Below are 15632 nucleotides of genomic sequence, written 5' to 3'. Positions count from 1 at the left end.
CAGCAATGACTGCTTCCAGAGCAAATGAAACTTCTCAACAGCAAAAAGCAAGACGAGGAGTAAATACAGCAACAATGACTGCATTCTGCCCTCCCGTACCTGTGATCTCCCTGTCATTGTGTTGTACTTCAGTTGGTTGCGCATACTTATCTGGTTCAGGAGGACACAGTTCAAGCCAATGACACCTTTGCCACCCTGTGTGAAACGGGGCCATCACCGTCAATACAAAACATACAGGAAATGGTGCTCTGTGTTGAGGCACGGTGGTGATGGTCATGTTCAACCCTTGATCAGTCAAAGATCCCCAGGGGTTAAACAAGGCAATGTAAGCTTTGGTCTTATTTGTTCTCTCCCACCAGTCTCTCTCTTTCTCTTTCCTCACCCCCCCACCATTCCCTCTCTCTCTTCCCCCTCCCCACCATCTCTGTCCCCCCCCATAAAAACTCTATCCCTCTCTCTCCATCTATCACCCCCCTTCCCTTCCCCTACCCCCCTCCCTGTGCCCCCTCTCTTAGTATTCCCGTCAGCAAAGCAACGGATGATATTTGCCAGTGAAAATATAAATAAATGAAAAAAAAAACATGAAAAAAATGCAGGTGAGCAACCCAAGACAACGGGGAAGCACGGTAATTTTGTGTGCTGATGGACATCAAAGCCAATACACCGGGAAAAATCAGAGAATCATCGGACAACATCCATAAATGAAAATATAAATTAATGAAAAAAATAAATAAAGGTCTCCAAGTCCCTGCCACTGAAAAGCATCCCCAGAGCATGATGCTGCCACCACCATGCTTTTTTTTTTTCATTGTCGAGGCTCGTATGAGAGCTAACACACAACACACAGCAAGGCGGTCATGAGACAAGGGGGGGAAGGGGGGAGAGGGAAGGACAAACCAGTGGGGAACAGACATTAGGAGATCTGTGGAAGGGAGAGGGATGGGGTGGGGAACACGGCATCTATAAGATGGACATTACAGGGACTTCCAGGAAGAAAAGCAGGGAATTTGAAGGAGGTGGGATTGGGGTGGATTAACTGGGGTAGAATTGATTGGGGTGGATTAACGGGGGAAGAGAGCATGCTTCATGGTAGGGATGGTGTTATATGGATGATGAGCTGTGCTCGGTTTCTGCTGGACACAGCGTTTTGCATTGAGACCAAAGAGTTCAATTTTCCCATCATGAGACCACATTATATTTTGCGTCATGCTCTCATTCTTTCACGTGCCTTTTTGCAAACTGCAGGCATGCTGCTGTTATGTGCCTTTTTCTGAGGAGTAGCTTTCGTCTGGCCGCTCTCCCAAAAAGCCGAGATTTGTGAAGTGCTGCAGAGATTGTAGTCCTTCCGGTAGGTTCTCCTATTTCAGCCAAGGAACTCTGTAGTTCTGTCAGAGTGGTTATTGGGTTCTTGGTTACCTCCCTGACCAAGGACCTTCTTGCATGGTTGCTCAGTTTGGTTGGATGGCCAGTTTTACGAAGTCTGGATAGTTCCATATTCTTTCAATTTGGAGCTTACTGTGTGTGCTCTTGGGAACTTTCAACACTCGAGAAATTGCTTTATACTCTTCCCCAGATCTATGCCACCTCACAATTCTAGCTTGGAGTTCTACAGACAGTTCCTTGGAATTCATGGTAGAGTTTCTGCTCTGACATGCACTGTCAACTGTGGCACCTTATATAGAAAGGTGTGTTTCTTTCCAAATCATGTCTAATCAATTAAATTGGCCACAGGTGGACTCCAATCAAGTTGTGGAGACATCTCAAGGGTGGTCAAAGGATATTGGATGCACCTGAGCTCAATTTGGAGTGTTGTATCAAAGGGGTTGAATACTTATTCACTCAAAATATTTCAGCTTTTCGTTTTTCATAAATTTGTAAGAATTTCTCAACTTTGTCTTTTTCACTTTGTCATTATAATGTATTTTGTGTAAATTGGTGACAAAAAATTAAAATTTAATCCATTTTAAATTCAGGCCGTAATAACAAAATGTGACAAAAGTTGAGGGGTGTGAATACTTTCTGAAGGCACTGTATACATTGCCTATAGAAAGTCCACATCCCTTTTCAATGGTTTCACCTTTTTTGCCTTAAAACCTGGAATTAAATTGCATTACATCAGACTTTTTCCAGTTTTATTTACACATCGTAACCTACAACTTCCAAGTGAAAAACAAATTCTACAAATTTCAGAAAATCAATTAAAAATACAAAAGTAGAATATCTCTGTTCGACAAGTGTCCACCCCCTTATAACAGCAATTGCAAATTAGCTCAGGTGTACCCAATCACCGTCAAAATCACACATTCGCTTTCCCGACTTTCTGACTCTCTCACAGCTTTGTCTTAACTCCAATTCGAAATCTGATTTCATTTTTCATCGTCGTTAAGATGGTTTAAGACTCAGTTCCAAAAAACGGGAAGGAAATCAGAAGAAAATTGGTGTTGTTAGACAAAATGCATTTTAAGTGAAATGATTGCCTATTTTCAATCTCAGGGTTGTAATGTAAAGTTCATTAAGACGCCTTCACGGCTTCATCCTAACTCTAATTTGATATCCAATTTGATTTTTCATCGTCACAAAGATGGTTTAAGACTCGGTTGCAAAACTGACGGGAAGAAAATTGGACGAATATTGAAGTTTTAAAGGGGAAAACGCATTTTAATAGACGTTTCTGGTTGGGCCCGAGGAGGGGGAAGAGTGGGAGAGGAGAATGGGGGAGAGAAGAGAGGGGGTAGAGGGAGAGAGGGGAAAGGGGACAGAGGGTGGGAGAAAAAGTGAGGGGGGATAGAGTTATGTCATGCCCACATTTGGCTTGAAACACACAAAAGTGTAATTTTTTTAACGTTCATCTTTCTACAAATGTATTTCAATTTAATGTAGAACACCTCAAGGGACCTCTAAGCATCTCACGGGTCCTCCAGCAATGTGATGCAAGCATACTATTTCGCTGTGCTTGTCAACCGGGGTGCCTGGCTCACCCTGAGGGTGATCACTGGGAATTTAGAGCTAAGTCAACATGCAAACCTGAGCGAAAGGGCAAACAAAACCATGGAGGTGAACTCATCCAATCTAGTCATATTCGGCCTACCAGGTAGCCAGACTTGCATAACTGGTTGAACTTCTCCTACTAAGCATGTATCTATCTATTCTCATAGTCATGATCATCTATGATTCTAGTGATTCTATGTTCTTTTCTTCCCAAGGTTTTTTGCTTTTCCTGGCATTGCTTTAGCCATGTCTAAGTTTAAGACGAAATTGTTAGTTGAGTACTTTTGAATGGTGGAAGAGGTGGAAGTTCAAGTCGAAGAACCGGTGAGTTTTGAGTCTGAAGAGAAATCTGCATCCAGGGAAGATATGAGAGTCGGATGATGACATTCCACCAGCTAAAAAAGTGAAAATTGGCGCTCCGGGGAAAGTGAAACGGTGCAAATGGAACAAGAATTACGTCTGCTATGGATTTTTTTTCTACCTCCGGAAGAAGAGAACAACGAATACCCGTCTGCGCAGTGCCTTTTATGTTCTGCAAAAGTATCGAATTCATGTCTGCTGCCCTCTAAAATGAAATCCCATTTGTTCAATAAGCACAAAGAGCACCAGAATAAGTCTGTTGTTTTCTTTGAAACAATACTGAAACAAAATGCAAAGCATCGGAAACTGTTGGAGGAAAACGTAAGCTTCCCTGATCAAGCTGAGAAAAAGTTGGTCCTTACAAATTGTTCCAAATCGCTCATACCCTCATGCTCAATAATTGGCCGGAAACAGACGCGGAAACCATCATACTGCCTCGTTTGAAAATTGCAGTGGAGCAACTGCACGGTGGCCGAAAGGCAGTTAAAGAAGTAATGAGACTGCCACTGTCAGATAACACGATGAAACGAAGAAGCGTTGTTATTGCAGATGATCTGAAAGAGCAACTTTTGGTGAAGTTGAAAGTGACTCCATGCTATGGCCTACAGTTCGATAAAATGACAGATATTGGTGGGCCGGCCCAACTCATTGCATATTTCTGACTCTATGATGTGGTCTCATGGTGGTCATGACGGGGATAAATAAAGGTGTCATTGCTCACATTAAATCTGTGGGAGAAAACGGTGTTTCTGTTCACTCTCTGTATCACTCACAGAGAAGCGTTCGTGGTGATGAAGCTTTAGAGGCCGTCCACACACAAGAAGGAAATGCAGAACAATGACTTCAAGAAGCTGTTATCAGACATCGTTAAAATTGTGAATTCCATTCATTTCATGCTAAGAAATCCCGACTCTTTGGTGAAATTTTTTTTGGTAAACATTGTCGAGGACCATGTAACTGCTAACACACAGAACATTTAACAAAGGGAGCAGGAGACAAGAAGGACGGGAGAGGGAAGCACAAAACAGTGGGGAACAGAAACATTAGGAGATCTGTGGAAGGGAGAGAGATGGGGCGGGGAACACGGGGTGGTAGAAAGATTGTGTTGAAAATCCAATGAATCCAATGAAATATGAAAAGTCCAATGAATACTCACAAATTGGCACAGGTTTTAAAACGAAACCGAACGACAAACACAGTAAACATGGAGATAACGAAATAACAGTAAAAACGCAACAAAAAAGGACTGGGAAACTCACTTTTGAGAAAGTTGGCAGAAACACTGAAGAACGGCACTGTAGCTCAATAACCGGAACCAAACTGGATTGTATGAAGGAATGGAAGCAACTCAGAACTTATTACACACTGAAGTTTTCTGATCTTCCCGTCATCCCGTTGGAAGTGATGACTTCAGGAAAAGAGTTACCCATTGGAAGTGAAATGTGAATGACTGTGACTTCTCAGATTTGCCAGTGCTGAAGGAATTAATAATTCACTGTGGCTGGAAAGAAGTGAATCCCTCCCTCCAGAGCAAAATGCAGACAGTTATTGCAGATGATTTGCAGCTCCTGGACAAGAACCTTGAGTTCTATTTTCCAGAGGCAGATGCTCAGCAAAATTGAAGCTTTGATGTGATCAATTCCTTTCAGCAAACTATCAGCAAAAAAGGAACATCTTGATCAACTGCAAAGTGACTTATTCCAGAAAGTCCGATTTGATTAGGAGCAAGAAGCTGAGTTCTGGGTTTTGCTATTGAAGGTTCCTGAATATGAGAAGCTGGCCTCAGCAGTCAGTGTGTGACATACTGGTGAAAATGGGGACTACTTGTCTCTCAGAGGTCGGGTTTTCCAATATCGTCAACATCAAGACAAAAAAAATATATAAACAGTTTGGCTAACGTCGACAGCTTGGTGAAGGGAGCGTTGGAAAATTTCCTCGTCCCCGGGTTTGAAAGGCTCGCAAGGGAAATCCAACAGCAGAGAGAGAGGGGGGAGAGCTGTGAGAGAGAGGGGGGAGGGGGATAGAAGAGAGAAGACTAGAGGGGGGAGAGGAGAGAAAGGGGGAGAGGAGATAAGGGAGAGGAGAGTGGGAGACAGAGGAGACAGAGGGGAGAGGGGTAGAGGTGGGTGAGAGTTGAGTGAGAGGGGGGAAGAGGAGAGAGTGATGGGAGAGGAGAGTGCGATTTGGGGGGGGGGGTAGGTTCCTTGAATAATATTTCACTGTTATAATTCATAAATATTATTGAAGTCACATTTCATGTTGTTCAGATGTTCCACAGGTACCAGGTAGTCTATATAAAAATAAGACTGTGTGTCCTGAAGCTCACCTGGATCAGGAGCAACAGCCATTTAAAATCCCTGCATATCCCCTTTGACCTTTTTTTTTTCCCATGGCATGAACAAACTTTGGTACATCATGTGTGATGGACGTTTCATCAAAATTGTGTGTGTGGTTTCAGAGAAGAGAGCAAATACCTATTTTAGGGATTCAAAATCCCCCTGTACACCTCCCTCATGAGTGCAGATTTTGATGCGGTCAATAAACATTCGTTAGGCATCAGACATGAGGCTTGTGTCCAAGTTTCATCAAAATCGTGTGTTTGGTTCAAGTGATAATGACTGAAGTGTTTACTGAGTGACTGACTGGCTGACTGACTGACTGACTCACTCACCTATGGACACTGCTTGATCGCATTAGCTCACCGGACTACAGTCCAGGTGAGCTAACAATATGCTTGTTTCTGTGTGTGTATGTGTATGTGTATGTGTATGTGTATGTGTATGTGTATGTGTATGTGTGTATGTGTATGTGTATGTGTATGTGTATGTGTATGTGTATGTGTATGTGTGTGTGTGTGTGTGTGTGTGTGTGTGTGTGTGTGACATTCCACTCCACCCATTGGTTGGACAGTTCGCCTGACTCCACCCACAATTTCTGCATGAAAAATCATACTGTCATCATGTTGGTGGTTCCTACAATACAAAGCCAAACACATCTTCAGAGATGTCATATTCACAATCACCATGCCCTCCCTATAAGTTTTTCCTTCAATGTCAATTGACTAAAGCGACAGTAGAAAAGGATTTTGAGCCAATAGGCATCACAGGCCACGTGAAGATGGGCATCAGCGATCAAGGCAGCGGTCTGTTGTCTATAAACCGCCGAAATAACTATGTGGCATTCTCTCAAGCAAGACTTTTACCACGGAGGTTACGTGGGTCCTTGCTATTATTTCCAAATATTTTCTCTTAAATGACTCGACCAGGGACCATAAAACCCATGTCATTATAAAGGACTTTGTTTGAGGATGTCCGGGAATCTCGCAACATTGTGAAAGAAAACATCCATCATTATTTACTTTTAACGACGTGTATATGCATCAGGAAGAAGATAATTGATTTTGGGTGACATGGTCACTTGAGAGTTGCAATTCCATGGGGTTTGCACATATCTCGTGGGATTGTGAATGGGACAAGTGATCGTGATGAGCCATGACAAGTAGTTGCTGTTTCAATCGTGGTTTCTGTGAAGTTGGTGAGAGCATGATAGGCAGGGGCAAGTATTACATATTCCACTGTTACAATGTGTGAATGCCTGTTTGCTTTTATGAGTGGGGGAGTTGGATGTGGCAGAGTTGGTGTTGGGAGTGGGGTGGGGTGGGGGGAGAAAATATGTGACAGATTTGGAAGGGGTGGATGAGACTTTGGGGAGGGGGGTTGAGGACTTTTGGTGGGGGTGGGGGGTGTGGAGGGGTTTGAAGGTTTGGAGTGGGGAGGGGATTGACACCTTAGGGTTAGGAAGGGGAGGGTGAAGACAGGGTTTGGGAGGGGGTTGATGACTTGGTGTTTGTTTGTGGGGGTGAGGGGGTGGGGGAGAGTTAAGGACTTGAAATCACATTTTACATTGTGTGGATGTTCTGTTGTGGATTGGTTTGGTGTTAAGGTGTTAAGGAACTCCAGGTGTTAAGGAAAATAATGTTACTTAACACCAGTCATCTAGTGACCGATGTGAAGGACACCGATATTAGTCGATAGCTCTTCGACAATTATTTTAACCGAATTGTCCAAATTCAAGTCATGACATTGTAACAAAAGAATCATCCTTTTTATATACCATTTAAGTCACAGACATACTGATCATCCCTTTTAGCAGGACTGTTGCAGATGTACAATGTTATGGTTTGACTTTTGGTGAAACTCAATGGATTGTTCACTCGGCTCGTTCCTTTTATCATGCTTTAACATCTTAGTACGTGTGAAATTTGTGTTATGATCATTTTTATAGATTTGCATTTACAGAAACACATCACTTATATTTTCTAAACTTGGTCGCATTTTTTGTAGTCGCTGTAAATTTAAGAATTAGAAATTGTAGTCACGAGATTAGTAAATTGCATCAAGTAGATCAAACTAACTGTAAATCATTGAAAAAAAAAACAAGTGAGAATTGCTTTGCAAAACATGTCTTCTTATTTTTCTTATTGTGATATTTTCTTAGTCCCAAAAGGGCATAACTGTGAAAAATTGATGAAACGCCATGAAACTCGAACATGTTCTGTAACTTATCGTGATAAATGAAGGTTTTGTGCATAATTTCAGTTTTACCCACACTTTTCACCGCAGTAAACACATCCCTTTATTTGGGTAGTGTATAATGGTGTGTTCGGTGCCAAAATTAATAAAAAATAAAAGTGCATACATGAAGGTAAAACATTTGCAATACGGCTTATGTACATGTTTACTACATCGTGGTCATATACCTGGGACCATTCCAATTGAACTGGACCATGGACTATCTATCACCCAGGTATAAGGCCTGAGGCCTGCAGATTTGTGCTGCTCCATGCAATGGTGGCACAATATTTTAATTGGGGTGGAGTCAGGTTAGCTGTCCAACCAATGGGTGTAAAGCAGTGGGATGGAGTCAGGACAGCTGATGACTGACCAATGTGTAATACGTGATATTTTCTGAGTCCAAAAAGCGAATAACACTGTGAAAAATTTACGAAATGCCCCTGAAACTCGAACTCGTTCATAATAAAGGCAAGTACCAAGTTTGAGTTCAATATGTTAGAGGGTACTGGCAGATGCCCGTCTACGACGGGTATGGGGGACAGGACGAATCACAATACTCGGTTACGGTAGTTTTCGTGGATGTTTTGCACCGCATTCAACAGCTCAGTTCATATTGGTGGCGTGTCTGGGTGCCCATGGTGGCATTTGAGCGTCATGGTAGCATCACTTTAGAATGTTGGCCTTGACACATAGTGCCGGATGAGTAACACAAACAATTTGACATATTCATAATTTCTATATTACCTCCATCAACAGATTAACAACATGGCAGGATAAAAGTAGTAAATGTTGAGTTGAACAAACGTCCTGAACTCATGGACTTAGTTAAGTAAAGCACGTCGTCTGGGACCTGGCCATCGGTTTGCTGCCGAACGCTGCTGATTGCGGCTTCATCGATTCCCTCTGAAAATTCTATCTATATTCGATTTTTTTGAATCTGCTATCACCTGCGTAAATACATGGAACACAATGTGAGGATTTCGGAAGTATGAACAAAATATGTTCGGAGAAAAGTGTGTTAGAAGTTCCAGGCTTACGCCAATTATATTATGATGATGGGGTAAAAAAGTCAGAGAAACGGACAGATGGAGAGCAAACCTATAGTCCCCTCCGTTGAAACTGGTAGGGGACTAATAAAGACAGTGGAGGAACAAATCTATTTTTCATTTGCAATCGAAACATTTTGAAGGGGAAAAAAAACGTCAAAAAACCAGAAGATTGAAGTTTATTTTTCCTCACCATCAAAACCTTAGTGTCAATTTCTGGTTTGGTGAACCTTGTGAAATGTGGTTCATTTTTTAATTGCACTTTTAGCACAATGTTCGCCTGGTGTTGGCTTAGTGGTTAGGGTGGCGGCTTGGGATTCTAGGGTCCTGAGTTCAATCCCCGTTGGCCACTGAATTAAAATACACCAGGAGATTGACTCAGCCTGTTATCCCTCCGAGGTCGGCAAAATGAGCACCAGTGTACTGGTAAGGGGGACACTGCATCAGCGGCATAGCCACGTCCCAACCAATGATGCAACCAGCAGCCACAGGCTGCACTCGATAGAGCACAATGTACTTTTTTATGACTACTACTACTACTACTACTACTACTACTACTACTACTACTACTACTACTACTACTACTACTACTACTTCAACAGCCCAAATTATTCCTCATTTCTTGTGGGGTCAGCTGGGGAATGTTTTTGGCCAGTCTTTAATTTCTGATTAATTTCTTTAATTTCTGGCCAAGCAAAACTTAATGCAAAATCAAATTATTTCAAAGCTAAAGGCATTCAAAATGTTATTGGAATGGGATACTCATAACAGTCGAAGACATGTCAATTTATTTTAAATATAGAGGTATATTTAATTGGAAAGAAAATTGTAAATGTATTTTTTACTAAGACAGATGCCTCGTTATCCTCTCTGGAGTGCCTTGGATTATTGTGAGTATCTTGTTCATTGAACTTTTTGACCACCACATGTATTAACTTCACCATGCATAGTCAGTTTCCATGCTCCCATCTATCCCATACTTCAGCTACCATTAACAAATAAATAAAAAAAAATTTAAATAAAGACCAGAACAAAAAATGTTTCTCATTCGACGAACCCTACCTGCACAATTACGGCAAGGATACAGCAACCAAATAACCTTACTTTCTTTCAGCTACCTCTTTTGTTTTGGCAATACAACAGCTTTGTGTTCTCTGTGCAGGTTGGACAATAATAATGCAAATTTCACCTTTCAAATCTCATGTTACCATGACAACATGTCATGCAGTCCTGTAATACTTTTCACTCGCACCTTTAATGAAATTCTCTGTGTGCCATTCGATGACTTGAACACTTCGTGGTGGATCTCCAAATGAGGCACACGCATGCATGCACCGAGATGGGAACATGCTTCCTTCACGTGAGTCAGCACCGAGTTAGCGAGACCAGTAACAGGCACAGGCTTCATGCGAGTTGCTACGCACTCCCTGTGTCCTGTAATATGGCAGAATGAGGAAACATGTGCAAGTATGTCACAATATTATAACCTACTGTCGAATACATTTACACCCACTGGATTTGTTCATTGAACCCCATATCTCTAACAACTCTGTCCTCTTAATGGGCCAGGAAGTATAGTTAATAATTATTCATTTGTGGTTAGAACTATACAACTTAGATGCTATTCAGATCTTGAAATTATTGATAATACACTGTAAATTGAATAAACTGTCATTTATTTCTCTGAAAGAATATACCGAAGTCATTGGTTGTTGGCATTAATGAGAATGGGTGCATTAGTGGCCGAAGGTGAGGATGCTGGACTGGTATTCCAAAGGTTGTGGGTTACCATTAAACTGAAGGCAGCAGTGTTGAGGATTTGGATTTGCAGCTTTTATCTTAAGAGCTAGTACCAAGAGAATTACAATGTTGTTATAACATTGTCAATAAAACCAAGCTTGCTCAATGATGGCCTCCACAGAGAGGAAGATCTGCACACCCTTCCACACTTTATGCTTGACCCTTAATGCCCTCTGAGCACCTTTAAATGGACATTTAAATACTGCAGAGAAGCAGCCATCCACACTCACCTTAAAGAATAATAAAAACAAAAAAACTTCCATACACATCAATGGCTGCAGCTCTCACAACCTTAATGAATGAGAGAAGGGTGATGGTGGATTTGTTGCAATGTTTGAGAACTCAAAAGGGCTTCTTTTTTGTACCAGGTTGACGCTCTTGGAAGAGCTAATACACAGAAAGGCTTTGTTATACAATATATCCTATTATTGTCCACTGTGCATTGAAAATAACTCTTCCAATATAAATTAAAAACAAACAAATGGTATTTAGGAAATTAAAATATGATCCAGTTAACAAAAAAGTAAACAAATTTTACCTTGAAATTATATATATTTTTAAACCTTTTCAGAGAATGTAGTATTGATGATCATGATAATAATAATTGTGATAACTATCCGAGTTCAACTGGCTTGGCCACATTCTTGTATACATGATCGAGGTTCGTGGAATAGTTAGAGAAGATTGGAAGGGAGCAAAATGGAAAGGGACAGGGTTTATTTTAACGTGCAGTAGTAGCCTACTTGTGCAGTTCTAAATCAATTTGTGCAGTACTAAAATTTATAATAAAAACGGAATTTATATTTATAATAAAATTTATAATGAGACATTGAGTAGTTCGCAAGGCTGTTCAAAATTTCTGCACGTTTTGAATGCACTTGGATATTTACAGTTATACTTTTAGCTAATGATACTAATTTTATAGACTCCAGTGAGGCATCCTGTGTTGTGTACCTTGTCAAAGAATACAATGGAACTTAAAATCTATAAAATGTTTAAAAATAGCCATTACAAATGCTTCTCAGACTCAGATAATCTGAAATGCTGGGCCATGGCACCTGCCTCAAAGATTTGTGCAGTTCTAAAATTTCCTTTAAAAGAACCCTGGAAAGGGGGAAACACCAACAGCAGAGTAAAGGTGAAAGTGAGAGTGAGATGATTTCCTAACAAGTGTTGGTGTTCACCAGTGAGCAACTAGCCCTGATGCTGGGAGCCCAGTTTCAAATTCTATACAATATGTCGATTTGCCGATTAACATTCGGCCTATCACTGAAAGAGCAACTCCAGTGGTAGTTCAGATGTATTCTGAAATTAAAATGAATTCATGTGTGTGCATTAAAATTTGTCATAAGAAGCCAAGCATTTCAATAGACCTTGAAGAAGATACAAAAAGAATAATAACAATGATGTATAAATTGTATACGATTGTGGAATTGTAATGAAGTAAACTCAATAAATCGTCTAGAGTTGAGGTTACCATGGCGGTATCGCTTTTGTTTGCAAACATTTGGACAAAACGACTTCCTGAAGCATCTGCATCCACTTACCCCCCTCTGAGGTCCGGAATGCGTGATAATTGGCATCAGCGGGAGGGCCTGCAAAGGTGGCAATCCATCCTGCTGGGCCAGATGGCAATTCCAATCGTTGTAGTTGGTTGAACCCTGTCGCTCATTATCTTGTTAATTAACACTTGCTTTGCTCAGATCAGAAATGGGATTTTCTGGATAATGAGTATGGCTAAACCAATAGCATTTGTTGCAGTTACAAGATGCCTCTGCTTATCCAAGATAATTTTGTTAGTTTTGGATATGTTTGCCATGTATAGCATAGTTGTCTATTTAATGATCTACACTGAAACCATGCATCAAAATCCATGGAATCAATGTTCAGAAAGGCTCCAACTTTAAATTTGGTGCTTACAATTGGAATCATGTTAAAAAAATTTTTTTTATGATTTATCGATTACCAGGTGGTAGTCACTGCTCAAGATGGAGGGAAGAGAGCATCGATATTACATTGGAGAAATGTAGTGGAAAGAGATTTGAAGAACAAGAGATTGGCAGAAGAAAATTCTGAAGGCATAGAAGATTGGATAAATGGATCCGAGTATCCGACCACTAACTGTTGGAATTAAAGCTTAAGAAAAAAGAAGGAAGAAGAAGTCGAAGAAGAGGTGGTATTCACAGATCCTGTAACGTCTTAAAATACATTTTATAAAAACTGTGAAGCAAAGGCTAATGAATTTAACAAAAAATACTCTAATTTGATTTTATATTTTATAATGGTTTTTGTTCTTTTTTAAATAATATTTTTTTTTTTACTTACAAAGCAATTTTCATTTCCCTTAAAGGAGAGTGCAATTGAGGGCGAGTCATGAAATTAGTTGCTAATCGAAAAGTAATTGCAACAAAGATATCGTCTTGTGCTTTTTGGAAGTAAAGAGAGGAAGTTTATATTCATGATCAACAATCGGTGTTAGGATGTACTTCAACAGCAATCTGCAATCTGGCTACAATACTGGCATGTAATAGCTTGTTCCTTGCAAATTAAGCAATGTAATGTGTTATTGCATTCTCTTGTAGAATTTTCTTTTTAACAAGGACAGACGGAATAGAGAAGTGGAAATATTTAAGGACACACAACTATAAAAGACAATTAATTTAACCAAGGAAGATAGTAAAGTGGGAGAGGATTGGAAGGGGAGGGTTATAAAAGATTAACTCCAGCTACCATTGTCCTTCAAAAAGCTGTTCCCATGGGGTTTCTCGTTCACTCTTCCCCAATTCTCTTGCTGCTCTTGTGTTCTTCCATCCAGTGAATGTCTAAGTGCAAACTAATACATTGATCATTTCTCATGCACATTCCCTATCTTGTTTACATAGTTTTTGGAGTAACATCCCTGCATCCGTTTTAAATTTTTTTTTATGTTTTTATTACTTGTATATTATATAGAACAAAGACGGTGGTGCACTTATAGATGACTTACAAGGTGATTATTAAAAAATAGACAAATTAACAAAGTGTGTGGGATTTGAATCAGGAATCATCGCATCAGCAGCTGCAGGTAGTGGGCCAAAATGGAAACACCAATGTAAAGTCACTTAATAGGGCATTGGGCCACCAAGTGGGGCAGGTAGGGCCTGTATGTGCCGTAGCATAGAGTCCACCAGCGTCTGAAGTTTTGCAGGAGGGATGCGGCACCATTCTTCCATGACAAAGTCAATCAACTCACACCTGTTTGCTGGAGGTGGAAGACGCTGTCTCAGGCATCGTTCCAGAATATCCCATAAATGTTCGACTGGGTTCAGATGTGGTGACAGATGGCCATGACATGTTCATCAAACCATTGGGCGACCACATGTGCTTGTGTGGATGGAGGCATTGGGTATCTCCTCTTGCAGCCACGTTTGCCATAATTATAGGCAACCAGGCCTGAGACCCTAAGCATGCTGGGATGTTATTTGCTTAATTAATGATGGGGCACACCAGTGTGGAAGCCATTACTTGTTGTCCCTCATTTACTCAGGTGCTTCTGTTTTTTTGTCCACTACTTGTATGTGCTCAAAAGAAAGTCAAATAAGCAAACCCAAATGTAGCTCTTTGAAATAATTTTTTTTTTCAAAGAAAAACATCCACATTTAAATAATCTACATCGATGTTAGACCACATTTAAAACTTCATACCATGGCCTGCAAGCCTAACCAAAACTATGCCTCCATATACATCCACAGCCTTGTTCTATGTTCGAAAATGTACATCCTATGTATAAGACACTGAGAAGTAAACTGGGCTACCTATCCTGATACAAGTTTGGAGAAAAACGGTTTCAAAATTCAAATTCCCATTTATGATGCTACCAGCAGTTTACTTGCCCTTCGGGATTTGTATATTATTTGCTGAATAAAGTATATGCTGTAAATAAATCCTGATGGATGGTTGTGTGGGCTGGCAGGATGGCCAAGGGGTACCCACACTCTCCTCTAAGCTGTCTTGCTTGGATTTGAAAACTTTAATCTCAGTGTTTCACAGGCAGTGTGTTTCATCAATGTGTGTGCCGTCCCTCAGATGGATGTTAAACGGTGTGCCGTCTGCCAACTTTAGTTGGTGGACGTTAAAGATCCCACAGTGTCCCTCTCAAAAAGTAGGCGAGCCATCGCTAGCACTATGGCCAATTTTTTTTTCCAAAATTCTTGTAACCTTGCATTACCCCTGTCCCAAGGGAACAAAGTGCAAAAGGGTCAACCAACAAGGAGTCACTACGCCCGTTAACTGCACATACGGATTAGTAGTAGTCATAATAGATGTTTGTGTGGTGCAATTTTTTGCATTATAAGCCATGAAAATGATAAACCTTTTTTGATCGACTCAAAACGTTACTGTGCATGAATGTCAGGAAATGCTAGGAAATGAATGAGGCAGGGAAGCCCAGGATGGTACTCATATGAAACACCTGCTCCCGACTGGGAGAGTAATACCCCCTCCTTGTGGCAAGGATCAATGTCTGGTATTGGCTTAGCGGTTAGGGTGGTTGGCTTAGGATCTTAGGGTCCTGAGTTCGATCCCTTTACTGTTAAATTAACACCAGGTGGGGATGACTCAGCCTGCCATCCTTCTGAGGTCGGCAAAATGAGTACCAGCTTACTGGGGTAATAACCATTTGGGGTAACCTGCGTCGGAGTAGCGACCAATCCAGGACTGTACTCCTTGCCAATGAAACTGCCTCGGCAGCCTAATGGCATGAAAGGAATGGAAAAAGAAACAGCGAGGATCAGTAAAGCACTTGCACTATGGCATGTGCACAATGCAAAATTGCAAATAATCTCCACTGCTGACTTGCAATACCCTCTGCAACCACCACCAGGTG

At 40.9% G+C, this 15632-nt stretch overlaps 1 protein-coding gene across 3 annotated transcripts in view; it reads right to left on the bottom strand.

Moving 5' to 3' along the window:
* LOC147032257 (uncharacterized) overlaps positions 1 to 15632 on the bottom strand; it is a 99514-nt gene that overhangs the window by 11682 nt on the left and 72200 nt on the right. For all 3 annotated transcript variants that reach the window (XM_085869681.1, XM_085869683.1, XM_085869682.1), the window contains one exon: positions 10221 to 10402. In XM_085869681.1, coding sequence (XP_085725807.1) covers positions 10221 to 10402 — 182 coding nt within the window. The remainder of the gene's footprint in view (positions 1 to 10220; positions 10403 to 15632) is intronic.

The sequence above is a fragment of the Eptatretus burgeri genome, chromosome 2 (genome assembly GCF_056783735.1).
Source record: "Eptatretus burgeri isolate ZD-2024b chromosome 2, Ebu_testis_v1, whole genome shotgun sequence".
NCBI lineage: Eukaryota > Metazoa > Chordata > Myxini > Myxiniformes > Myxinidae > Eptatretus > Eptatretus burgeri.
Note: the sequence above shows the minus strand (reverse complement) of the source record. Positions and strands in the feature narration are given on the sequence as shown.